The following is a 24,385-nucleotide window of genomic DNA, read 5'->3' as shown; positions in this document are numbered from 1 at the left end:
TATTTTGAAATGGGGTCTCACTGAGTTGCAGAGGGCCTAAGTAGCTGAGGCTGACCCCGAACCGCGATCCTCTGGTCTCAGCCTCCGGAATGCTGGGATTACACGCGTGCGCCCCGCCCGGCTATTTTTAAATTTTGAAACAAGAGTCTTGCTAAGGTGCTGAGGCTGGCCTTGGCCCTGGGTCCTCCTGCCTCAACCTCCCAAGTACTGGGGTTCCAGTGCAGCGCCTTCTCTCCGCGGGCCGCCCGCTCCTGGGGGCGGCCGTCCAGCAGCTCCCCACCTGCCCACCCCTGCGCGCGGCGGACAGTCACCTTCGTCCTCCAGCGTGGGGTAGCTGCGGGCGCCCCGCAGGTCGTACTGGGCGTCTTCCCGCTCGCTGGGTATCTGGCTGGCCGAGAAGGCGGCCGTGGGCCCCAGCGGCTTGACCGCCAGCAAGGCACTGCGCCCCTTCTTGGATGGGGAGGACTTGAGGGCTGGCGGGAGGAGGGGGAAGACAGCTTGAGCTTGGGGGGCCTCCGCCGGCGCCTCCGCTCGCGAGCCTGGTCTACACCGCTGTCTCTCCCTCCTGACCCTGCCACTGGGCGCGTCCCACTTCGGCCCGGCCTGTCTGAGCCTCTCGGGTGCTGGGGGCCCCCAGATAGAGCAGCGAACGCAGCCTCCGGGGTCCCTGGAGTGGCAGGGGCCACATGGAAGCCCGGGGACGCCCGGGCAGCGGAGTCGGCCTCGGTGGCCCGGCCTCTCGGGGCACAGTGGCCTCCACGTGGCATCTGGGTTATGGGGGTCCCTGCCCCAGCTCGAGGTCCCCTTCCCCCCGTCCCTCCCGCCCCAGGGCGCTCACAGGAGTTCTTCCGAAAGACCGTAGTGCTCATGAACTTGTAGAAACGCTCCGCGTAGAAGCTGGGCCGGTGGACGGACACCGTGTCCTGGAAGAGAAGCCGGGGGCGGGTCAGCGGCTGGGACTGGGCACCTTGGCAGGTGAGGGGGTGGATGACCTGGGGACCAGGGGTAAGAGGAGTCATCCCAGGGAGCTGGGGGCAGGGACCGGGTGGGAGATCTTAATACCATCCCAGACCTGCAAAAATAGTATTTTTATAATAATAATAATAATAATAATAATAATAATTATTATTATTATTATTATTATTGTTATTTTTGCAGTACTAGGGATGGAACCCAGGGACATTCTACCTCCAAGCTACACCTCCAGCCCTATTTTTTTTTTTTTTGTGGTACTGGGTGTGGAACCCAGGGCCTTTTACCTGTGGCCTATACCCCCAGATCTATTCTATATTTTATTTGGAAACAGGGTCTCACTGAGTTGCTGAGAGCCTCACTAAGTAGCTGAGGCTGGCTTCGAACCTGCGCGATCCTCCTGTCTCAGCCTCCCAAGCGCGGGGATCACAAGTGTGTGTCGCCACGCCCGGCTCCTATTTTTTTTTCTTTGTTTTGAAACAGGGTCTCACCGAGTTGAATAGACCTAAGTCGCTGAGGCTGGCCGCGAACCCCCATCCTCACCTCTGCCTCCCAAAAGCCGGGATTACAAGCTTGTGCCAACAAGCCCAGCACCTGAGAGGTTTCCTAAGGCAGGGGTCAGCCAAATCCGCCCCGTACCCGCTTCGTAAATAAAGTTTTACTGGCACGTGACCACCCCTCTTCGGGTACTAGGCGCTCACAGCTTTGTGGCCCTGCGCATGCGCGGAGCTGAGGGGCTGCTGGGGGCCCAGGCGGCCACTACCGGGAGCTGACCGGAAGCTTCTGGGGCTCCGTGTACCCGGATGTGTGCGTAGTGACGGTATACCATGCTAAGTTTGCATGAAGCAGGGAGCCTGGTACACAGTCAATGTACCAAGAAGTGCAGGATCCTTAAGCCGGGCGTGGCCACGCTCGTCATCCCGGCATGAGGCTGAGGCCGGAGGATCGCGGTTCGCGGACAGCCTCGGCTACTTAGCGAGGCCCTCTGCAACTCAGTGAGACCCGGCTTCAAAATAAAGAATAAAAAATAGGGCAGGGGGGTAGCTCAGAGGAAGAATGTCCCTGGGTGCCATCCCCAGTACCGCCAAAGAAAAAAAAAAGGGGTGTCCTGGGCCTCCAGCCGGGCGGGTGGGGACCCAGGACGGTGCAGAATCTATCGGCCCCAGAGTACATGGTCGCGGCCTCCGGGGGCCGGCAGGCAGAGGAAGGAATGGAGGGCCTCACCCCGTCGTGGACGAGGGCCTTCCACGTGTGCTCCAGCTTCTTGATGAACCTGTGGACAGAAGGACCCCGAAGGTCGGCCGCCGCCATCCCCGCCAAGCCCCGCCCACCCCGCCAAGCCCCGCCCGCCGCCGCGCACCTGTAGGACTGCAGGATGTCGATGATGCCGATGTGCAGCAGCAGGCGCTCCCCGCGCCCGTTCACCGCGGGGATGCCGCCCATCCTGCGGGAGAGGGCGGTCAGCGAGGGCGGCCGGGGACACGGCGGGATGGCCTCCGCCCAAGCACAGGGCTGGCCGGCCCGGCGCCGCCATCCCGGACGTGCGGCGTGGACACCCGAGGACTGCGGGTTTGCAGCCAGCGCCGCAGCTGAGTGGGGCTCTCAGCAACTTAGCGAGACCTTGTTCAAAATAAAAAATAAAGCCGGGCGTGGTGGGCACGCTTGTCATCCCCGCGCTTGGGAGGCGGAGACCGCGCAGGTTCGAAGCCAGCCTCGGCTACTGAGTGAGACCCTGTTTCCAAAAAGTATAAAATAGGTCTGGGAGTATAGCCCGGAGGTAGAAAAGCCCTTGGGCTCCACTCTCAGGACCACACACAAAAAAAACCCATAGATAAATAAAAATAAATAAACAAACAAACTCGGGCTGGGGGTCCGGCTTGGAGGCAGAAAGCCCTGGATTTAATCCCCAGCCCCATAACACAAAACCAAAACCCAAACCCAAAACAGCTCAGAGCTAGAAGCCAGGTGCTGCTGGGGGGTTCTGCACACACACCTCCATGTGTGCACACGCATGCCAACACGAGGACACATGCATCTCCATGCACACTTCCACACACAGCCACATGCAAGTAAACACAGCTCCACACAAACATTTGTGTGCACACATCTCCACACATGTAAATGCAAACATATCTCCACACGTGTACTCGCACACGCATCTCCATGACACACCTCCGTGCTACATACATGACACACCTCCATACACAGGTGTGTTCATACACATCTCCACACACATGTACGTGCCCATACCTCTGTGCACATGCTGTATGCACACATCTCCATGCATACCTACATACATGCACACATTTCCCACACACATACCTATACATGCACATACTTACATTAACGCACTGGATACACACCCACATGAGTATACACACATCTCCATGTATGCTCCTACATACATGACACATCTTCATGTATGCATATCTCCATGTGCACACATCACATGCACACCTACATGGGTGCACACATGGCACACACCCTGCATGCACATACACATCTGCATATAAACCTCTACATGTGCACACACACATCTCTGCAAAAACACCTACACATATACAAAGGCATCTCCACACAATCTACATGCATGCACACACATGCCACACACATCTGCATGCGTGCACACATCTACATGTGTGCACATAGATCTCCACACACATCTACATACATGCACACACATCTCCACACACACATCTGCATGTGTGCACACATCTCCATGCACACATCTCCAGGTGTGCACACACATCTCCACGCACACATCTACATGCGTGCACACATCTCTACGCACACATCTACGTGCGTGCACACATACCTCCATGCAAGGCACATCTTCACATGTATCTCTACATATGTGCATACATATCTCTGCAAAAACCTACATGCATGCAAATGCATCTCCATGCACACCTACATACGTGCACACACATCTCCACGCACACACCTACGCACATGCACACATCTGTCTGTGTGGGCACCCACACCTCCATGTGTACACGTGCGCGCCCTGCACCCCCAGTCAGGGCCTGGCAGGCTCGGGGGCAGCCGGGGTGTTAACCAAGTTACTCAGCACCGCGTGCGATTAGTGGGGTCACGGGAGGCAGGCGAGGGCCTGAGCCGCCAGGGCCGCTCGCTCCACACCACACACCGCTCCACACCACACACCGCGGGGCTCACCTGCTCCCTGCCGGGCCCCGCGCAGACCCTACAAACGCCAAGATGGTCTGAGGGGGACGGCCACGCGACCCGCGCACGCCGCCCCTCGCCTGGCTGGCCCAGGTGCCGGCCCGCCGCCCTCGGGGGCCTAGCTCCTCGGTCCCCAGGCACCAGCTCCCGGCGCTCCTGTTACCCCGGCTGTGACCCCAACCAGCTGCCCCCAACGAAGACCCCGGTTTCTTCCCATGGAAAAGGAGGCCCCAGCCTTCTCCTCCAGGGCTGGGTGGGGGCTCAACGAGGGGGACGTGGAGCCCCTGGCTGGTTCCCTGCGCGGTCCGTGAGATGTGTCCAGGACCCGGACGCCAGCAAAGGCCCCGAGGCTGTCATGACATTTGTCTGTGTCGTCCGCTGGGGCCACCAGTGAGGTCTGGGGACAACTGTGGCTGTCATGACCGGGGGGCTCCCGGCCTGGCGTGGGTGGAGGCCTGGGGCGCTACTTAGCACCTGCAGGAACCAGGATAGACCTGCCGCAGGGAATGCAGCTGTGACCACAGGACCAGGGTTAAATTGTAAAAAGAACTGACAGCCAGGTGTGGTGGCCCACGCTTGTAATTCCAGGACTTGGGAGGTTGAGACGAGGATCCCAGGTTCAAGGCCAGCCTCAGCTACTTAGTGAGGCCCTCAGTAATGGAGCTAGACCTGCTTCAAAGTAACAAAGAAACCTGGGTGTCGTGGCGCACGCTGGTAACCCCAGTACTTGGGAGGCTGAGACAGGAGGATCGCAGGCTCGCGGACAGCCTCAGCTACTTAGTGAAGCCCTCTGCAACTCAGTGAGACCCGGTTTCAAAATAAAGGATAAAAAATAGGGCAGGGGGTGTAGCTCAAAGGTAGAATGCCCCTGGGTTCAATCCCAGTTACACACACACACACACACACTCACACACAATTAAAAAATGGGGGCTGGGGGTAGGATGCCCTGGGGGTCAATCCCTAGTACCATTAAAAAAAGAAAAAAAAAAGAATTACATCTCCTGCTCCCTGCAAACTAGGTGCTAAAATAAACTGTGATGGGGCAGGCGGTGGCAGCCAGGGCCCCCAGCTCCTAGCACTGACCTCCTCTCTCCCACCCAGTGTGTGGACTTCAACACGGCCAGCGGCCTTGGGAGGCAGATGGCCAGGGGACACGGGGTCTCTGGGGGTCCGTGAGATCCTTACCCAGGGGCTCCCAATGGCCTCGATTCTGCCCCAGGAGACCCTGCTGAGGTTTGGGGACAGCTGAGGCTTCCCACGCTCCTCCGTGACAGGGGAGCCCATGGCACAGACGGGCAGGAGCCTCGCACCCTGGAGCATGCGGGACACCGCGCCCCTGAGGACAGCCATCCAGGCCAGTCCCTGGGATCCCCAGGGCTCGCTCAGGGTTTTTTGTTGTTGTTGTTGTTTTGTGTGTTTTTTTTTTTTTTTATGGTACTGAGGTTTCTGGAAGCCCTTCTACCTCTGGGCTACATTCCCAGACCTATTTTTATTTAATATACTTTTTATTTGGAAACAGGGTCTCTTAAGCCAGCGCGGCTGGCTTCGAACCTGTGCAATCCTCCTGTCTCCGCCTCCCAAGCGCGGGGATTACAAGCGTGCCCACCATGCCCGGCTTATTCTTTATTTCGAAACCGGGTCTCACTGAGTTGCAGAGGGCCTAAGTAGCTGAGGCTGTCCTGGAACTGCGATCCTCCTGTCTCAACCTCCCCAATGCTGGGATGACAAGCGTGCGCCACCGCGCCCGGCCCACACAGGTTTTAATCCTGACCCTCTACACCCTGACCAGTCAGCGTCCATCCCTGCTGCCGCCGGCGAGGCCCACACGGCTTGCTTTGCACTGGGCGCATTCTGTCCAGCGGATGGCCAGTGGCCTCCACCTGCACGCTGTCCACACGGGACGTCAGTGTCGCGGCGTCCCACTCCCCCATAAAATCGTGTGGCGTCCGCACCGTCTCACAGACCAGGGGCCGGGACGCAGAGGGCACCCGGCCCACCCCACCCCGAGGCCCGCCCCGCGCCACCTACGTGTCGTCCGACTCGATGGCCTCCCCGCGGGCCGCCCCGCCCTGGATGGACTCCATGGCGGTGGAGTAGAGCGCCTTCTGCCCCACGGGCGGCCGCTTCTCGTCCGAGGTGCCCTGGGTGCCCTCGGCCAGCTGCTCCCGCTCCTGCTGGTCGATGTTGTGCACGCCCAGCAGCAGGCTGTAGTCCATGATCTTGAAGCTCTCCAGCACCTGGGGGGCGGGGGGGGGGGGTCAGGGACACGCGGTGCCATGGCTGGCCGCTCCTGGACACGGGGCGGAGGGGCCAGCGTCCTGCGCGCCCGCAGGTCCAAGCCCTGCAGGGTGGGCACCTGTTTTTGTTTTTCTGGTACTGGGGATGGAACTCGGGGGCATTTGACCTCCGAGCTACACCCCCAGCCCCATTTTTTCTTTATTTTTATTCTTTATTTGAAACAGGGTCTCACTGAGTTGCTGAGAGCTAAGTAGCTGAGGCCGGCTGGAGCCTGCGATCCTCCTGCCTCAGTTTCCCGGGCACTAGGATCACAAGCGTGCGCCGCCTGTGCCTGGCCGGGGGTCTCCTCCCGGGCTGGGGGCTGAGGGGGCGTCTCAGGACCAGCCTGGCCCTCACCTCTTCCCGCCCCAGCTGAGGTTGCTTCAGGCTGCGGGCCTGAGGATTGCCGCCTGGGGCTGCGGAGCTTGGGGGCGGGGCCTGTCCGGTAGGGGCGGGGCGTGAACGGATGGGGGCCAGTGTGGGCGGGGCCTGCTGGGGCAAAACTTGGGTTGGGTGGGTTCTGCGTGGGGCGGGCCTGTACGGATGAGGGTCCGCGTGGGGTGGCGCTCGTGCTGGGAGAACCCTGTTCTGGGTAAGGCCCATGTGAGAACGGTGGCCTGTGTGGGTGGGGCTGAGTTGGGGGCCAGGGCGGAGCCTATGCGCGTGGGCGGGGCAGAGCCTGCACAGGCTGGGCTAGGGTCTGGGGGCGGAGCCTGAATGAGTGGGCAGAGTCCGCACAGGATGGACCTGGGCATGGTGGGGCGGAGCCTACGTGTATGGGCGGGACTTTGTGGGGGCGGCGGGGTGTGGATGGGTGGGCCAAGGCTGCATGGGGCGGGCCAGGGCACGGTGGGGCGGAGCCTATGTGCGTGGGCGGGGCCTGTGTGGGACCGAGCCTGCACAGGCTGGACTAGGCCTGGGGCGGAGCCTATGTGCATGGGCGGGGCCTGTGTGGGGCAAGGTCTGCACAGGCTGGGCTAGAGCTGGGGGCGGGGCTTCCATAGGTGGGCGGAGCTTGCATGGTGCAGGCCAAGGCATAAGGAGGTGGAGCCTGTGTGCGTGGGCGGGGCCTGGCAGGCGGAGCCTTCTGGGGCGGAGCTTGCAGAGGGGACCGGGGGCGGGGCCTGCATGGTGGGCGGGGCCTGGCGGACGGAGCCTCCTAGGGTGGAGCTTGCAGAGGGGGCCAGGGGCGGGGCCTGCAGAGGGGGCAGGGGCGGGGCCTGCGTGGTGGGCGGGGCCCGGTGGGCGGAGCCTCCTGGGGCGGGGCTTGCAGAGGGGGCCGGGGGCGGGGCCTGCGTGGTGGGCGGGGCCTGGCGGGCGCCGTGGTAGCGCGGCCTCACCAGGCAGTCGCGCTGCAGCGTCTTGACCAGGGCGCTGAAGGTGTCGGCGTCCAGCAGCAGCCCCTCGGGCATGTCCTGCATGAAGTCCAGGTCCTTGTAGGTGGGCAGGCTCTTCTCCTTCTCCTTCCTGCTGGCCCGCCGCTTGTACGTGGAGCCCTTGAGGTCGAACTTGAGGTGCATCCTGACGGCGCGCGGCAGCACGTTGTTCATGACCACCACGCGGATGTTCTTGCCGCCCGACTGCACGCAGTACAGCCCGTAGAACTTGGGCAGCAGCGTCCGCGGGTTCTGGTTGAGGTTCTGCGGCCGCGGGGGCGACGGGCCGTCAGGCAGGGGCCGCGGACCCCACGGCCGCCCCACGGCCCCCGGCGCTCAGGGCGCCGCCATTGGGCCGGACTCTCAGAGCCGGAAGCTGCTGACCACTGAACTCTGGCCCCGGCCCCGCCCTACGCCTCACACCGTGGGGAAACCGAGGCACGGTCTGCACCAGGGAGCGGCCGGGCAGGAGCCAGCCGGGCGGGGAGGGAGCGGCCGCGGTGACTCACCGGAGGGGGCGGCGGAGGGGCCCCCCCCTCCCCAGCAGCTGGCCCCCTCTACCGCCAGCTGGCCCCGGCCCCTCCTCCCGGCCTCTGAGTCAGCCTGCGGGGCCTGGGGGCGGACGCCACAGGGGGAGGGGCTGCTGCTGCACCCTGCGAGGCCCCGCCCACCGGCCCCGCCCAGGCGCCGCGCATGCGCACACGCACCATGTAGTAGCCGGGCAGCAGCTTCTGCAGGAACTCGGCCTCCTTGTGCATGACGGTCTTGATGATGAACTCGTCGTCGCTGGTGACGTAGAAGAGGGAGCCGCTGGCGCCCGGGTTGGAGAGCTCGATGAGCGGCTCGTTGCACAGGGAGTACTGGAAGGCAGGGCGGTGAGCGGGGCGGCGGGCGGGGCCGGGCTCCCAGGCTCCCTTGCAGCTCGGCTCGGCTCCCCCCCCCCCCCCCGCCCACCGATTTCCCAGCAGAGACACTGCGGTGATGGCTGGAGCCCTGGTAGCCCTTCTGGGCCACGAAGTGACCTTCCACACGGAGCCGATGGTGGCAGAAAAAGCGGCCGCGTCTCGGAACCGCAAAAGCCCCCACCGCGCCCTGGCACTGGCTCTCCACCTCTCTTCCCGGCCTTTTTTCTTTTTCTTTTTTCTGCATTTTGGAGGATGGGGCCTGGGCCCTGCTTCCTCGCTTCGCCCTCCCCTTCGCTGTCTCCCTCCTCCCCCCGGTGGGGGCGGACGCCGAGGGCTGCGGAGCCCGGTCCAAGCCACAGCCACGCCAGGCCCGGCCATCTGTCTGTCCTTTCTGCGCCCACGGCCGGAGCCACAAATACCCAGGGAAGGCGGGGAGCCCCTGCTCCGCGGGTGGGGGCCCTTCCGGCACCCTCTCCCGGATGCACACAGCGGAGGGGCGAGGGAGACCCCTCCTGGGGCCCCCACCCACACACAGGCTGGGGAATGTCCTTTGACCCGGCCCCAGCTGAGCCCCTAGCCATTCCCTGTCTCTGTGTCCGTGCGTCCCTCTCCACTGAGGGGCACGGCGCAGTGTCCACAATGCGGGGCCTGGTGAGTGTCCCCAGACCCCTGGCGGGAGGGCGTGGGTCACTGGGACCCCAGGTCTTCCTCTATTTCCCCACTCCAGGCTCAGGGACCCGGCCGAGAAGCCCCCGGCCCACGACCCCCGGGAGCCGCTCGGTGCCTGGGCCGCTTTGTTACGCGGCCGTAGCTGACGCGTACACCTACCAGGTAATCATCCGGCCGGATCCCGAAGAGCTCGCGGAAGTAGCGGAAGGCCACGGGCGCGTAGGTCTTGAACCGGAAGTCCTGGAAGTGGTGGGCAGGGGTGAGGTTGCTGCCTTCGCTGCGGAGAGGGACCAGGGGGCATCGGTGAGGGGGGCTTCCTTGAAGCGCTGCGGCTGCCCCAGGCCGCCCCCATAACCACCCTCCATTTTCTCATTAGCCCAGGAGCCCAAGACTTTTATTATTAGTATTACTTTGCATTGCTGAGGATGGACACCAGGGCCTCGCTCAGGCTAGGCAGGCATTCTATCCCCATAATTTCAATTTTTTTTTTTTTTTTTGCAGTACTGGGGATGGGACCCAGGGGCATTCTACCTCCGAGCTACAACCCCCAGTCCTATTTTTTAGTCTTTTTTTTTTTTTAATTTCTTGAAACAGGGTCTCACTGGATCGCGAAGGGCCTCGCTAAGTAGCTGAGGCTGTCCGCGAACCACGATCCTCCTGTCTCATCCTCCCCAATGCTGGGATGACGAGCGTGCGCCACCGCGCCCGGCTACTTTCTCCCGTTTCTCGGGACTGCTTTGATACCTGGTCTCTGATTCTGCAGCGAGTACCTGACTCGTGGAGGGCGGGAGCTCACAGCCACAGAGGCAGGAGGAGCCGGCTGCAGGCAGCGCGTCGCGGGGTGAGCTGGGCGAGTGCCCGGCCCAGCCTACCTGGGGAAGAAGATGCTCTCCACCACGTAGAAGTCCTGCATGAGCACGTCGCGCTCCGGCTTGGAGCTCAGGTTGCCCACGGTGTAGCCGATGCCCAGCTGGATGGCCCCCTTCAGGGTGGAGGAGGTGGTCTGCGGGGAAGCCGCGGCGTCAGAACCCCGCCGGACAGTCCCCACGCTGCCCCAGGCATGCTGGGGGCCGGGGACCCCAGACCCGCCGGGGGAGGGGAAGAGGCCTCCCCTCTCCACTCAGCGGAGAGGGCCTTCCACGCCGGCCTCCTGGCTGGGTATAGAGGCTTCCAACACCCCAGACCACCACTCCGGCTCAGCAGGGTCAACCCAGCGCCCAGCACTAGGTTTTTTGTTTTGCCTTACTGGGGACTCAACCCATTGGCCGTCCACTACCGAGCTACACCCTCTGATCTTTCTATTTATTTTTATTTTTTTGGTACTAGGAATTGAACCCACAGGCATTCTACTGTGTGCGTGTGTGGCTACACCCCAACCCCAGCCTGTTTACTTTTTCTTCTTTCTTTTTTTCTTTTTTATTTTTGCGTGTGGTACTGGGGATTGAATTCCAGGGACATTCTACCTCCGAGCTCCACCCCCAGCCAGATTCTTTATTCTTTATTTTGAAACAGGGTCTCACTGAGTTGCGGAGGGCCTCACTAAGTAGATGAGGCTGTCCGCGAACCGCGATCCTGCTGTTTCAGCCTCCCGAATGCTGGGATGACAAGCGTGCGCCACCACGCCCGGCTCCTATTTATTTATTTTAGTGGTACTGGGGGTGGAACCCAGGGGCTTTCTACCTCCGGGCTATACTCCCAGACCTATTTTATACTTTATTTGGAAACAGGGTCTCACTGAGTTGCTGAGAGCCTCACTCAGTAGCTGAGGCTGGCTTCAAACCTGTGTGATCCTCCTGTCTCAGCCTCCCAAGCGCGGGGATTACAAGCGTGCGCCACTGCGCCCGGCAGCCCTTTTATCTTGAAACAGGCTTTTTAAAAGCTGCTAAGGCTGCACTCAAACCCATGTTCCTCCTGTCTCAGCCTCCCTAGTACTGGGATGGCAGGCGTGTGCCAGGCCCTGGGTAGGCTACTAATTTTAAAAGCGGCAGAGGCCAGGCAGGGCCCCTGCAGCCGGGCTAGGCCCTGGGGGATGGCTGTGACGGGCTCCTGCCCTAGTGGTGAAGGGACGAGAACCTTCTTGTAGGTGGTTTCTCCCGATGCGTCCACGCCTCGATGGCCCAGCTTCTTCCCGTGGCCAGGGCCCGGCTGTCCGGTCATCAGCGGGGCCTGGGGAGGAAGATGCAGAAAGCGCGTGGTGGGCGGCGGCCTCGGGGCGCCCTGGGGAGGGGTGCTGAGCAGTCTCTATTTCTACCACTCCAGGCCAGGAGCTCCAGTTGTGACGGCCATACTGTCCCCCGATATCGGCCAGTATCGTGGGGGCCCGCTCACTGACCCTTTTGTGTGTGTGTGTGTGTGTGGTACTGGGGATGGAACCCAGGGGCACTAAGTAGCTGAGGCTGTCCACGAACCACAAGTCTCCTGTCTCAGCCTCCCAAATGCTGGGATTACAAGTGTGCGCCACCACGCCCGGCTGGCACTGGCCTTCTTAAGCCCCCCCCCCCCCCCCCCCCGCCGCCCCATGCCCCACTGAGGGATCCCGCCCAGGCTCGACCTGGGCAGCCCATCTCCCGGGAGGCGCTGCCCCAGGTTCCCAGCAGGTCCCAGCGCACTGCCCCGCCGGCCACCAGGGGGCGGGCTCTCTCTGGACAAGACACCCGGGTCCCTTCAGCATCCGTGGACTCCGGGCTGATCCAAGCCCCTGGAGCTGCCGGGCTGAGGCCCTGCTGCCCCCTGAGAGTATCCTGGCCTGCCCCAAGGTGGACTTGGGGGGTGCCCCCCGCCAGGTGGACACCAGGCTCAAGCCTCACTGGCGGGTGGGCTTGGGCCAAGGGTGCAGGGTTGGGGTCACCCTTGGCCTCCTGGACAGTGGGGGTGCTCCCAGGCACGCCCCAGAGCTGGCTTCCCCTGGGATGGTGAGCGCCGGGGGCCGACATGCAGGGTGGGGTCTGCAGAGTGACGTGGGGCCCGAGTGTGTGGAGGGCCCCCACCCAGACCCGCTCAGCAGAGACTATGGAAGACAGACTGGCACCCTTGGCTCTGATGCCCCCCACCCGGGGGCCTTCAGCAGAACCTGCAGCCAGCCCACCCTGCAGGAGAGGATGTCGGTCCCTGCCAGGCTGAGCTACAATAGGGCCTTGCAGCCTGGGGGTGTGGCCTTGGCTGGAGCGATTTGCCCCTGGGGCCTTTGCAGAACACCCCAAGCCACTGAGGAAATCTGCCCCCAAACCCCACGCTGCCGCAGCGAGGCCATCTTCACCCCGCCTGCTGCCACCCAATGCTTTTGGGCCCAGAGAGGTGCAGTGGGCGGGCAGGAGACACACAGCGCTGGGGGCCTGTCCTCGGGCAGCTAGGGTGTCTGCTCCCTCAGGGTGGGGACCTTGCTCCCTTCCCCCTGCCCCAGACTCACCTCTGTCATGGCGGCCTTCTTCTGAGCCGTTCCTGAGGGGGAAAGGAGACATTTCAGCCTGCAGGTGCCCCACCGACCATCCCGCCAGGGCACCCAAGGGCGCTCCTCCGAAATGACACCCCAAAGGTTAGTTCCCCCGCAAGTCCCCGAGCCCTGGGTGAGCGAGGCCGGGGAGTCAGGTAACTGTCCCTCCCCACCTGGGCCCATCCCAGGTCATATGCACACCCAAAACCAGAGCTGGGTGGACTGGGTGGGCGCTCAGGGGACTGGGGACCACTAGGACCCGGGGCATCCCCCGACATCTGACCTCCAGAACTGACAGAATCTCTAGGGGTGCACTGGGAATTGAACTCAGGGGCGCTCTACCGCTCAGCCGCACCCCCAGCCCATTTAATTTCTAACTTTGAGCCGGGCGTGGTGGCGCACGCTCCTAATCCCAGGTCTCGGGAGGCTGAGACAGGAGGATCGCGATTCGCGGATAGCCTCAGCTACTGAGTGAGGCCCTCTGCAACTCAGTGAGACGCTGTTTCAAAATAGAGAATGAAGAATAGGGCTGGGGGTGTAACTCGGAGGTAGAATGCCCCTGGGTTCAATTCCTAGGATTGCAAAAAAAAAAAAAAAAAAATCTAACTTTGAAACGGGGCCTTCTTATCTACACCCCTCTGTGGCTTGCTGCCCCAGGGCCAGATCCCAGGCCCAAGGGACCCCCTCTTCTCCAGCACCTGGCCCAGGTGTGCAGCGGCGCTGAACCACCGCGGGTCAGGACCAGGCTGGGCACCGAGTGGGCTCCCCGGCCTGCATGGGTGCCCTGGCGAGGATGGCCCCGGGGCATCCGCATCTCCAGCAGCCAGGGAAGGTCAAGAACCTGACATGGTATTTGTCTTGGCAGAACAATCCCTGGCTTTGCGTCTTGGGTGTGGAGGAGAGGTGGCCGGCCCGCGCGGGGTGAGGCGGAATGTTCTGGGCTCCTGGGCCCCCCACCCCGGGGGCCTGGACACCGGCGCTGCCCACGGCCCCTTGGCTGGAGGCTCGTGGTCCAGTGCTCGCCTGGGGGAGCCGGTGGGGGGGGGGCTGCGACTCAGAGACCACACGACCTGCTAGCGTGACGTCAAGCTCCTCTCCGCCCAAGCCCTGCCCAATTATCTTCCAACTGAGCCGCCCCGTTTTCGAGGAAATTAAGTTTTAAAAATAGTCATGGGGGAGGAGGGGCGCGCAGCCGCAGCCCACGCCGCCAGCCAGCCAGCCTGCCCGGGCCTCCCAGGCCCCCAGGCCCGGCGGTCTGGGGGCTGCGGGCTCAGGGTGAAGCCAAGGTCACCCTGCCTCCTGAGCTCCCGGCCTGACCCCTGCTGTGTGCCCTCGGCGGGTGCCAGAGCTCTCTGAGCACCTTTCCTCTGGTCTAGAGGAGGCCGAGGCTCACCCAGTGCCCAGGGCCAGGGCTCCGGGCGGCCCCCTCCAGCAGTGACAGGAGGCTGTCGCTCAGGGGACCCCAGGGTCTTTTTTTATTTTTTTTGCAATCCTAGGAATTGAACCCAGGGGCATTCTCCCTCCGAGTTACCCCCCAGCCCTATTCTTCATTCTCTATTTAGAAACAGCGTCTCACTGAGTTGCAGAGGGCCTCACTCAGTAGCTGAGGCTGTCTGCGAACCTGTGACCCTCCTGTTTCCCAAATGCTGGGATGACAGGCGTGCGCCACAGGCCTGGCTGGGGTCACCTCCCTTCTGAACCCTGGCTCTCTCAGCCCCGGTGCCCCAGCAGTGGCCGCTGCCATCAGACCTGAAGCCAGGCCGGACGACGCCTGGGCCGGGAAGGAAGGGGAAGGAATCGGATTAGATCAAACAGAAAACGCAAGGCCGCGGCCTGACCCCCACCCCGCGGGGCTCGGGGTCGGGGTCCTAGGGAGTGCAGCCGAGGCCCCACCAAGGGTGAAGAGGAAGCCAGGGTGCTGAGCGCAGGCCGGCAGCGCCCGGGCAGAATGAGGAAGCCAGCGAGGGGGCAGGAAAAGGGGCGTCCAGAGCCGCTGCGGACCCCACGCCCAGCCCCGGAGCAGCTGGAGACCCCCACGCCCAGCCTCAGAGCAGCTAGAGACCCCAGCCTGCCCCCGGAGCTGCTGGAGACCCCACGCCCGGCCCCCAGTGCAGCTAGAGACCCCAGCCCGCCCCCGGGGCTGCTGGAGACCCCACACCCGGCCCCCAGAGCAGCTGGAGACCCCACGCCTGGGCCAGGAGCAGCTGGAGGCCCCACGCCCGGCCCCAGAGCAGCTGGAGACCCCAGCCCGGCCCCCAGGGCAGCTAGAGACCCCACGCCCGGCCCCCAGAGCAGCTGGAGACCCCACGCCCGCCCCCCCCCAGCAGCTGGAGACCCCACGCCCGACCCCGGAGCAGCTGGAGACCCCACGCCCGGCCCCTCTCCGCCCCGCGCTCCTCTGCGGGCCGTCCACTGCCAGACGGTCCAGCCCCAGGACCTCGGTGGGCCCTGCTACTGAGGGCGGGGCGGAGCCTGGCTGGGGGCGGGGGCGCTGGGGGCGGGGCCTAGCAGGCTCTTGCCTGGCGACTGTCCATCACTCTAGCCTGATCCGCAGGGATGGGATGATCCGTCCCTGGACCGGCTCTGGGGCCCTGTCCCGAGGTGGCTTCCCTCTGGGGTGGGAAGGTGCTGGGGATGACGGCGCCGGCCCAACACTGTTTACTCCTGTCTTGAGACTTTTGCCTCGGGGTTGGAGATGGGAAAGGGTAAGCATTTTAGAGTTAATAGCTAACTGGAACGGTTACTGTTTCGAAAAAACCAGGTTAAAAAGTAGCGGGCCAGCTAGGCATGGCGGCGCACACCCGTAATCCCAGTACTTGCGAGGCTGAGACAGGAGGACTGCAGACTGGAGGACAGCCTCAGCAACCTAGTGAGACCCTGTTTCCTAAGAAGGAAAAAAGGGCTGGGGTGGAGCTCGGAGGCAGAAGGCCTCTGGGTGCCATCTCTGCTAACCACCCCCACACACAACGGCTTGTCCAGCCTGGACGCAGGGGTCCAGCCGCCTGGGCCCCTGCACCGGGAGGCGCAGCCATGCCTGTGGCTCGGGTGAACTGCAGGGTAGAGCCAACTGGCCCAGGCTGCCCGGAGAAGCCACGTCCTATACACACGGACCACAGACCCGGCCCACCCCAGCGCGGAGCCCTATTCTCCCAAGAGCGCCGGGGCCGGGGGCAGAAAGCTGTCTCCTTCCTGGAGAGGCTCAGGGACCCATCCCCTGAACCACACCTCCTTAGTTCAGTTAAATCTCTTCCTAACACATCGTGATTCCCTCTTTACTCTGGCCACTAGGAAGCTCCAACTGGGGTCTACAACCCACCACAGGCTCCATGCGGCAGGACAGCACCGGGCTCTGGAGGAGACCGGCTCCTGGTGTGGCTGCCTGGGAGGGGCCTAACCCGGGCGTCTCAGCCCCCCAGGCCCGTCCCCGCCGTCAGAGAGAGAATTAAAACCGTCCACACCTTGCAGATGTGGAGAGAAGACAAGGACACACGGGAGGCGGCCGGCGCGGGGACAGCGGTCACCCCAAACACCCCCAGTGGCAAAGCTCCCAGCTTCCCAGCGCTGCCGGGGCCCGAGCCAGCCCCAGGCCGGCACCGCGGCACATGCCTGTCATCCCCAAAGAAAACCTTGAACCTATGGGCCTGTACACTCGGAACCGGTAAAGAAAGGTACGCTATGTGAATCACACCTCAATAAAACTCATATTCAAAAAGTGTTCAGGAGCCGGGCGCGGTGGCGCACGCTCGTCATCCCAGCATCCGGGAGGCCGAGACCGGAGGATCGCGGTTCGCGGACAGCCTCGGCTACTTAGCGAGGCCCTCGGCAACTCAGTGAGACCCGGTTTCAAAATAAAGAATAAAAAATAGGGCAGAGGGAGGAGCTCAGAGGTCGAATGCCCCTGGGTTCCATCCCCAGACCTGCAAAAAAAAAAAAAAAGTTTAGATGCCAGGCATAGTGGCACAGGCTCGCAATCCCAGTACTTGGGAGGCCGAGACAGGAGGATTGCGTGTTTGTGGCCCTCCACAACTTAGTGAGAACCTGTTCCAAAATAAAGAATAAAATAATAGGAGCCGGGCCGGGCGTGGTGGCGCACGCTTGTAATCCCTGCGCTTGGGAGGCAGAGACAGGAGGATGGCGCTGGTTCGAAGCCAGCCCTGCTGGCTTAAGAGACTCTTTTTCCAAAAATAAAAAAAAGTATAAAATAGGTCTAGGGGTGTAGCCCGGAGGTAGAAGGGTTTCCAGAAACCCCAGTACCACAAAAAAAAAAAAAAAAAAAAAAGGAGCCGGGCGTGGTGGAGGCTGAGACCGGAGGATCACTGCCTCAGCTACTTAGTGAGGCCCTTTGCAATTCAGTGAGACCCTGTTTCAAAATAAGTAAAAAATAGGGCTGGGGGTGTAGTTCGGAGGTGGAGGGCCCCTGGGTTCCATCCCGTGACACACACACACAGAATTTAGAGGAATTAGGTCCACGTGAGGACTAACACCTCGTCTCATGAACAGCAGTGCGTGGCGTGTGGCGGGGCTGCGCCCTGGGCCAGGACATGGGGACCCGGGTCCCGTGGGTGTGAGCGCCATGGCGCCGGGAGCCCAGAGCAGGGGGACAGGAGGAAGTGAGGAGCCAGCCCGGGAGGGGCAGGGCGCTGCGGCCATGGGACAGCAGGCGCTCTGGGGCCGGCGACAGGGGAGGCCGATGGCAGGGGAGGCCGGTGACAGGGGAGGCTGGCGTGGCTGCAGGGTTAGGGCGCCCGGGCGGGATAGGGGGACCAGCCGCGGCCCCTCAGGCCCGGCTGTGCAGGATGGCCGGGTCTCCCCGCCGCTCCCGTGGTAAACAGGAAGCCTGGCCAAGGGCGGCGTGTGTGTGTGTGTGTGTGTGTGTGTGTGTGTGTGTGTGTGTAACCTTCCAGAATCGTGCAGCACCCCCACTGGGCCAGGTCCAAAGCCCAGGTGGCCCAGCAAGAGCCCAGTGGACGCCCCAGAGCCGCGGGCACCAGGCCCGGCCTGAGTCCTGGCTCAGAGGTGGAGGAAAGGTCTCCGGGAAGGGCACCCCGCAGGCCCTGCGCTGTATCGGGGCGCCGGGCCGGGGACATGGCAGCCTTTCAACCCCCAGCTCCTCCGCGCAAGGAAGATGGATGCGGACCAGGCTGCCAGGGCCCCACACTCAGGCCCTGCACCCTTTTTTTTTTTTGGCGGGGGTGCTGGGAATTGAAGGTAGGGGCGTTCTACCTCTGACCAACACTATTTTACTTTGTTTTTTGTGGTACTGGGGATGGAACCCAGGGGCCTTCTGCCTCCAAGGTACACCCTCAGCCCTGTTTCTTATTCTCTATTTTATTTTTATTTTGGGTCTGGGGATGGAACCCAGGGGCTTTCTACCTCCGAGCTACACCCCCAGCCCTATTTTTTATTCTTTATTTTGAAACCGGGTCTCGCTGAGTTGCCAAGGGCCTCGCTAAGTAGCTGAGGCTGTCCGTGAACCGCGATCCTCCGGTCTCAGCCCCCCGAATGCTGGGATTATAAGTGTGCGCCACCACGCCTGGCCATTTTAGTTTTTTTGTTTTGGTGGTACTGGGGTTCCTGGAAGCTCTTCTTCCTCCGAGCTACACTCCCAGACCTATTTTATATATTTTTTATTTGGAAACAGGGTTCCTTAAGCCAGCAAGGCTGGCTCCGAACCAGTGTGATCCTCCTGTCTCCGCCTCCCAAGTGCGGGGATGACAAGCATGCGCCGCCACGCCTGGCCCATTTTAGTTTTATTTTGAGACAAGTCTCGGTAAGTTGCTGAGGGCCTCCTCACATTGTCGTGGCGGGCCTCAAACCTGCGATCCTCCTGCCTCAGCCTCCCGTGCACCGGGACGGCAGGCACCACTCCCTGAAAGAATCTTGCCCTGTCTGGAGTTGGTCCTGGCACGAGGTGGAGGGGTTTTCACTGAGGCAGGATTTTCCAGCTGGAATCTCGCTGTCCCTGTCCCGGGACCGCCTCCTGAATGATCCAGCCTCCCTCCGCCTCGGGACTTTCTGTGTTCCCCGCGGGGCCCCCGCGGCTGCCAGCGGACTTCAGACTCTGTTCTGTCCCTTTGCCTGCATCTTCAGGAGGACTGGACTCTCGGACACCTCGTCCAAGAGGTCAAGTAATAACAGGCTTCCAGTAAAAAAAAAAAAAAAAAAAAAAAAGCCCAGCTCTGAGCGTGGTCAGCGGGAGCCTGCAGGAGGGAGGGAGGTCATGACTGGCGACTGTCCCAGAGTCCTCCACGCCCTGCGCACCTCCCGTCCTGTCCTGTCTCCTCTGCGGGTCTGGGGATGGCACCCAGGGGCGTTCGACCTCCGAGCTACATCCCCTGCCCATTTTTTTTTTCTTTATTTGAAACCGGGTCTCACTGAGTTGCCGAGGGCCTCGCTAAGTAGCCGAGGCTGTCCGCGAACCGCGATCCTCCGGTCTCAGTCTCCCGAGTGCTGGGATTGCAGGCGTGCGCCCCCGCGCCTGGCGTCCCGCTTGTCTTGAAAACTTCTGAGCTGTTTAGAAAAACTGCCAAGAATGGTGCAGGGAAGACCCGTCCTAAGTTCCCTGGATTTAACCGGGAGCTTGTGTGTGTGTGTGTGTGTGTGTGTGTGTGTGTGTGTACGTGTGCGAATGTGCGCGTGAGATTCTGTGGGGCCACTGGAGAGCCGGCCGCCGGCGTGATCCCCCATACCTCATTCCGGATGAGCCCCGTTCTTTGCGCAATTGTGTTGTAAAAAGTTACCGCAGACACTGAGTTAGCGAAAACGGGGCCGCTGGAGCGGAAGCGCGGCTCCTCCGTCCCTGCCGGTCCCGACCCGCCCTTCCCTGGGGCAGAGCTCACGGGTCAACTCCGCTGGGGAAACCATGACCAGGACGCCAAAAATGCCAAAAATCTCCGCGCAGCACGGGTGATGCTAGTTTACAGCCTTGGAGCTGAAGGAAGGAGAGATAGCAGCCGCCCTGCTCACCCCTGTGCGCGGCGTCCCCGGCAGAAGAGGAAAACAGACGCCCACCGTTCCAGCCATCAGGGTACCAGCATGGCGGCGCGCTCCTAATCTTGGTACTGGGGAGGCTGAGTCAGGAGGATCGCGGTTCGCAGCCAGCCTCAGCAACTTAGCGAGGCCCTCAGCAACTCAGTGAGACCCTGTTTCAAAATATGAAATAAAGCCGGGCGTGGGGGCGCGCGCTCGTCATCCCGGCACTCGGGAGGCTGAGACCGGAGGATCGCGGTTCGCCGACAGCCTCGGCTACTTAGTGAGGCCCTCGGCAACTCAGTGAGACCCGGTTTCCAAATAAAGAATAAAAAATAGGGTGGGGGTGTAGCTTATTGGTAGAATGCCCCTGGGTTCCATTCCCAGGACTGCCAAAAAAAAAAAAAAAAAAAATTCCGAGTTTATGGTGCTTTGATACGCTGCGGAACCGGCCGGCCGCGCCTCAGGCCCAGAGCCTCGGGACGATCCCGCCCAGCCGTCCCCAGTGCCCTCGGCCTGCCTTCGCCCGAAACCCCAGGGCTCCCGCGTGGCCCGCGGCTAGAAGTGTCCGGGCATATCTGCGGCAGCCCACCCTGCCGATGGCAGCCTTGCCTGAGGCGTTATAAAGCGTCCTGGAATACCACAACATGGCACCTGTCTCCCAGCATGGGAGCGGGGAGCTGTCGGGCAATCCTGGCTCTGGGGGTGGGCCCATGGAGACGGCCCCGTGGCGCTGCCAGAGCCTCCCAAGAGCTGCCGCCAAAACCCCCCGCAGTAGGTGCCTCTGCTCTGGTCCCCGTGGCCACCCAGGCCTCCCACAGACAGAGGCCACCTGAGTCAGGTCGTCCCCCCTCTGCCTACAGCCCTCCATGGCTCCCACCTCCCTGACAGTCAAAGCGCAAGTCCTCCTCGCAGTCCACAGGGCTCCAGGCGACCGCCGCCCCGTCCCCCCTCCCAAGGCTCACTGCTGTGCTTCCAATATGCCAGGCTCGGTCCTGCCCCAGGGCCCTTGCACAGGCCGCGCCCTTGGCCTGCCGTGCCCTCCCACTCCTCTGCTACCTTCTTTCCTTGGGGCCTCTACAGCACCTGCTGGCAGTGCCCCCCCACAGAGCTGGCTCCCTCCCTTCCGGGGTACATCCCGTGGTCTGCACCCCCACTGAAGTAGTCCACGGCAGCGTGGACGGAGCCCCCGGCCTGCGGTGGAAGCCCGCGTGGACCGTCTCTATGCCAAGCCAAAGCTGCGCCCTAGCGCCCTCCCGCCCTGGCGCTGGCCTGGGGTCTTGAGGCTGGTCCCAGGGCTCCAGTGCCAGCCGCCCTGCAGCAGCAGGGTGGGTGCTGGGGGCCCCAGCTCACCCCCCAGGTCAGTAATCCCCGGGCAACTGGCAAATCCTCTGCGGGGTCTCGGCCTCCCCGCCAGGCGCAGCGGAGGCAGCCCGGCCAGCAGGTGGGGCCTCGGGGTCCTCATCTGTGAACGCTCAGACCTGCAGCTCCGGGGAGGGGGCTAGCAGCCCTGCTAATTCCTACCTGCTGACTCCTGGGGGCCCCCAGGGGCCCCCTTTTCAGGGGTGCAGGGGACTGGATGCAGTGGGGGCGTTCTACCGCCCAAGCTACACCCCCGGCTATTTATTTTTTGTGTGTGTGGTCTGGGGCTAGAACCCAGGGCCATTTGATCTCCAAGCTACACCCCCAGTCCTATTTTTTATTCTTTATTTTAAAACAGGGTCTCACTGAGCTGCAAGAAGCCTCAGTAGCTGAGGCTGTCCTAGAACCGCTACCTTACAGTCTCGGCCTCCCAAATGCTGGGATGACAAGCGTGTGCGCCACCACGCCCTATTTTATGTTTTTATTTGGAAACAGGGTCTCGCTGAGTTGCTGAGGGCCTCACTAAGTAGCTGAGGCTGGCCTTGAACCCGCGATCCCCCTGTCTCAGCCTCCCAAGCACAGGTGTGCACACCAAGCCCGCCGTGCCGGGCTCCTTTTGAGAGGAAACTAAGAAAGTCACAGGCCCAGAGGCGCAGGCCCCAGGTCGAGCCCCGGGCGCCCCTACGGTGGTACAGCCGGGCTCAGGCCCTCCTTCCGGGGCCATGTCCGGACCCCAGCACAGCTCCCTGGAGCTGCCGCCCTCCCGCCTGCTCCTGCCTGCTGTGCCCAGCGCAGGGCCTTGGCACCCGCCGGCTGCTCCCTCTGCCGGGAGCACTAGCGCTGTTAGGTCTTGGCTTGCCGGCCGCTGACCACAGTTCCACGGGCAGTCTGTGTGCCCGATAAAACTTTATTAACAAGAACCAGTGCAGGCAAGATGGGGAGCCACAGTCCGCGTACCCTTGACGTCAGACAGAAGGGGTGAGGACACCGTGAGGTGGGGGTGGGCAGAGGAGGGGTAGGAGGAACAGGCAGGGTCTGGGAGGCCAGGAAGGAGATATTTGAGCAAAACCTTGAAGGCTCTAAGAAAGCGAAGGGGAGCCATGGAGAGGGTTCCTGGCGCAAGGCGCAGCCGTGCAAAGGCCCCGGGGCAGGCGCAGGGGGAGTGAGGTGGAGACAGCGGGAGGAGAGGCAAGGCCCTGGAGCTGCCGGGAGGACTTGGGCTTGGACCAGTGGGAGGCTGTGGGCAGAGCGGGGATGGGACCTGAGCCAGGACCGCGGGAGGGTGCTGGTCCCGGCCAGGAAGGACGGCGGGCTGGGCCAGGTGGAAGCCGCGGAGGGGGAGGCTGCGGGCAGATCCCGGGTCGGTTTTGAGGGCAGAGCTGACATAATTTGCCACCAGATTAGATGTGGGGGTTGGGGCAGGAACGAGGCCACTGTTAGCACCAGAGAGCAGGGCCAGGTTGGGGGAAATGTCCCGGACCACAGCTTGGGTCCAAACGAGCGGGGCAGATGGCCGGCCCACAGCGGCCCAGTGGGCGCCCCCAGCCCCCCCGAGGCCGGCAGGCGCCCGGCAGCCTTTTCTGGGCCGGGCCTCGGGAGCACAGAGTCCTTTGAGTAACCGGATTCTAAACACGGGCGGGCGAGATACGGACGGCCTCCCATCAGATTGGCCGAAATCAGCGCTCACACGCGGGGCTGGCGACGGCGGCGGCGGGGAGATGGTTCCCACGGCCGGGCAGGGAAGCCCCGGCCTTTCCCGAGAGCGGCTGAACCGTCCTGTCTCTGTGCAGCCGGGGCACCCAGTGCCAGACATCAGGGGGCACCCACGGCCACGGGCCACAGGACCCCCGATGGGCACAGACCCCTCAGGGCCGATGCGGCCCGCAGGCCCAAATCCCGCTGCCTGGCATAAGCCGGCAACGGGGACAGAGCCCATTGGCAGGCGGGGACACTGAGGCTCGGGTGCAGGGGAAGTGGACGGTACCGCCGCAGCGGACCCCGGGCCGCGTCTGGGGGCGGGGTGGCTGTCCCGGCCGGGGAGCCCTGAGCGTGGAGTCGGGGCGTCTGCGAGAGTGACCCACACCTCTCGGCCCGCTCCCTCGGCCGGCGGAGTCTGGTCTCTGTGCCAGGCAGGGGCCCCCGGCCGCCGTTCTCACACTATCGGGCCCCAATCAGATGGCAGAGGCCCTGATAAGACCCACGTCTGCCTAGTGGGACTTTTCCTGCGGTCAGTAGGTCTGGGCTACTTCGTCCAGGCCTGGAGGCAGAGGACGGAGTCAGGGGCTGGGCGAGGCCGGGGCCTGGCGCGGGCTGGGGCACCGGGGGCGGCTAAGAAGGAGGGCACGGGGCTCTTGGGAATAAACGGGGTCATCTAGGCGGCTCCAGATGGCAGCCAGGGAGAGGCCAGCAGTGTCCTCCAGCGCCGGGGGGGGGGGGAGGCCTGTCCCCACCTCCAGACATCTCCCCGTGGCCAGCGACACGCGCCCCCTCTGCCGCCTGCCGAGGGGGGGCCGGGGCGGCGCAGCACGCACGGCGGGTGGGTGTCAGCGCCTGGGGGAGGGGAGCGCACCCGGTTTGCAAATCCGGAAACTTCCTACCGGGAGCCCTGACCTCGGCGGAGACGGAGGCCGGGGTGCAGCGGGGGTGCAGGGAGCCCGGGGGGGGGCACCGCCGGTCAGAGAAGAGGCCGGGCGCCCGGCCGCCCCCACCCCACCGCGAGGCCCCTTCCAGGCTCTGCATTGCACAGGGAGGTAAACTGAGGCCCGCCACGCCGGAGGCGGAGCCGGGCGGGGGACCGGGCGCCGCCAGCCCGGGGCCCCCGAGGGCGGCCGGGCCCCACGGAGCCGCGGCCCGCCGTACCTGCCGCCGCGCCGCTCTCCGCCGCCCAGGCCGCCTCCGCGGGCGCGGCCCCCGCCGCCGCGCTCTCCGCCTCGTCCGGCAGCTCCAGCTCCATGGCCGCGCGCTGCGGCCGCGCCGCGCCCGAGGCTGCGCCGCCGCCGACAACAAGCGCCGCCGCCGCCGGGCGGAGGGAGCGGCCGCGGGGGCGGGGCCGGCGTGACGCGCGGCGCCCGGAGCCAATCGGGCGCGGGCGCGGGCGGGGGCGGGGCCTGGCGGGGCGGGGCCTGAGGGCCGGCGGAGCCCGCGAGCGCCCCCGCGCGGCCGGCGGCGGAAGGACAGCGCGGGCGCCGGGCGGCCGGGGACGCTCTCTCGGGTCCCGCAGCGTCCGGCGCGGGCGGAGA

At 63.5% G+C, this 24,385-nt stretch overlaps 1 protein-coding gene across 1 annotated transcript in view; it reads right to left on the bottom strand.

Annotated features, from left to right (window-relative positions):
• PIP5K1C (phosphatidylinositol-4-phosphate 5-kinase type 1 gamma) overlaps window positions 1-24,099 on the bottom strand; it is a gene marked incomplete at both ends in the record, with an annotated part of 36,000 nt that extends 11,901 nt beyond the window's left edge. The window contains 12 exons of the mRNA XM_080713910.1: window positions 312-473; window positions 839-923; window positions 2,197-2,245; window positions 2,333-2,416; window positions 6,187-6,395; window positions 7,776-8,075; window positions 8,519-8,671; window positions 9,545-9,662; window positions 10,258-10,388; window positions 11,459-11,551; window positions 12,792-12,823; window positions 24,006-24,099. Coding sequence (XP_080570036.1) covers window positions 312-473; window positions 839-923; window positions 2,197-2,245; window positions 2,333-2,416; window positions 6,187-6,395; window positions 7,776-8,075; window positions 8,519-8,671; window positions 9,545-9,662; window positions 10,258-10,388; window positions 11,459-11,551; window positions 12,792-12,823; window positions 24,006-24,099 — 1,510 coding nt within the window. The remainder of the gene's footprint in view (window positions 1-311; window positions 474-838; window positions 924-2,196; window positions 2,246-2,332; window positions 2,417-6,186; window positions 6,396-7,775; window positions 8,076-8,518; window positions 8,672-9,544; window positions 9,663-10,257; window positions 10,389-11,458; window positions 11,552-12,791; window positions 12,824-24,005) is intronic.
• Window positions 24,100-24,385: the final 286 nt, after the last annotated feature.

Source organism: Muscardinus avellanarius (genome assembly GCF_963383645.1).
Source record: "Muscardinus avellanarius genome assembly, chromosome: 16".
NCBI lineage: Eukaryota > Metazoa > Chordata > Mammalia > Rodentia > Gliridae > Muscardinus > Muscardinus avellanarius.
The sequence above is the reverse complement of the archived record's forward strand: the minus strand, read 5'-3'. Positions and strand labels throughout refer to the sequence as shown.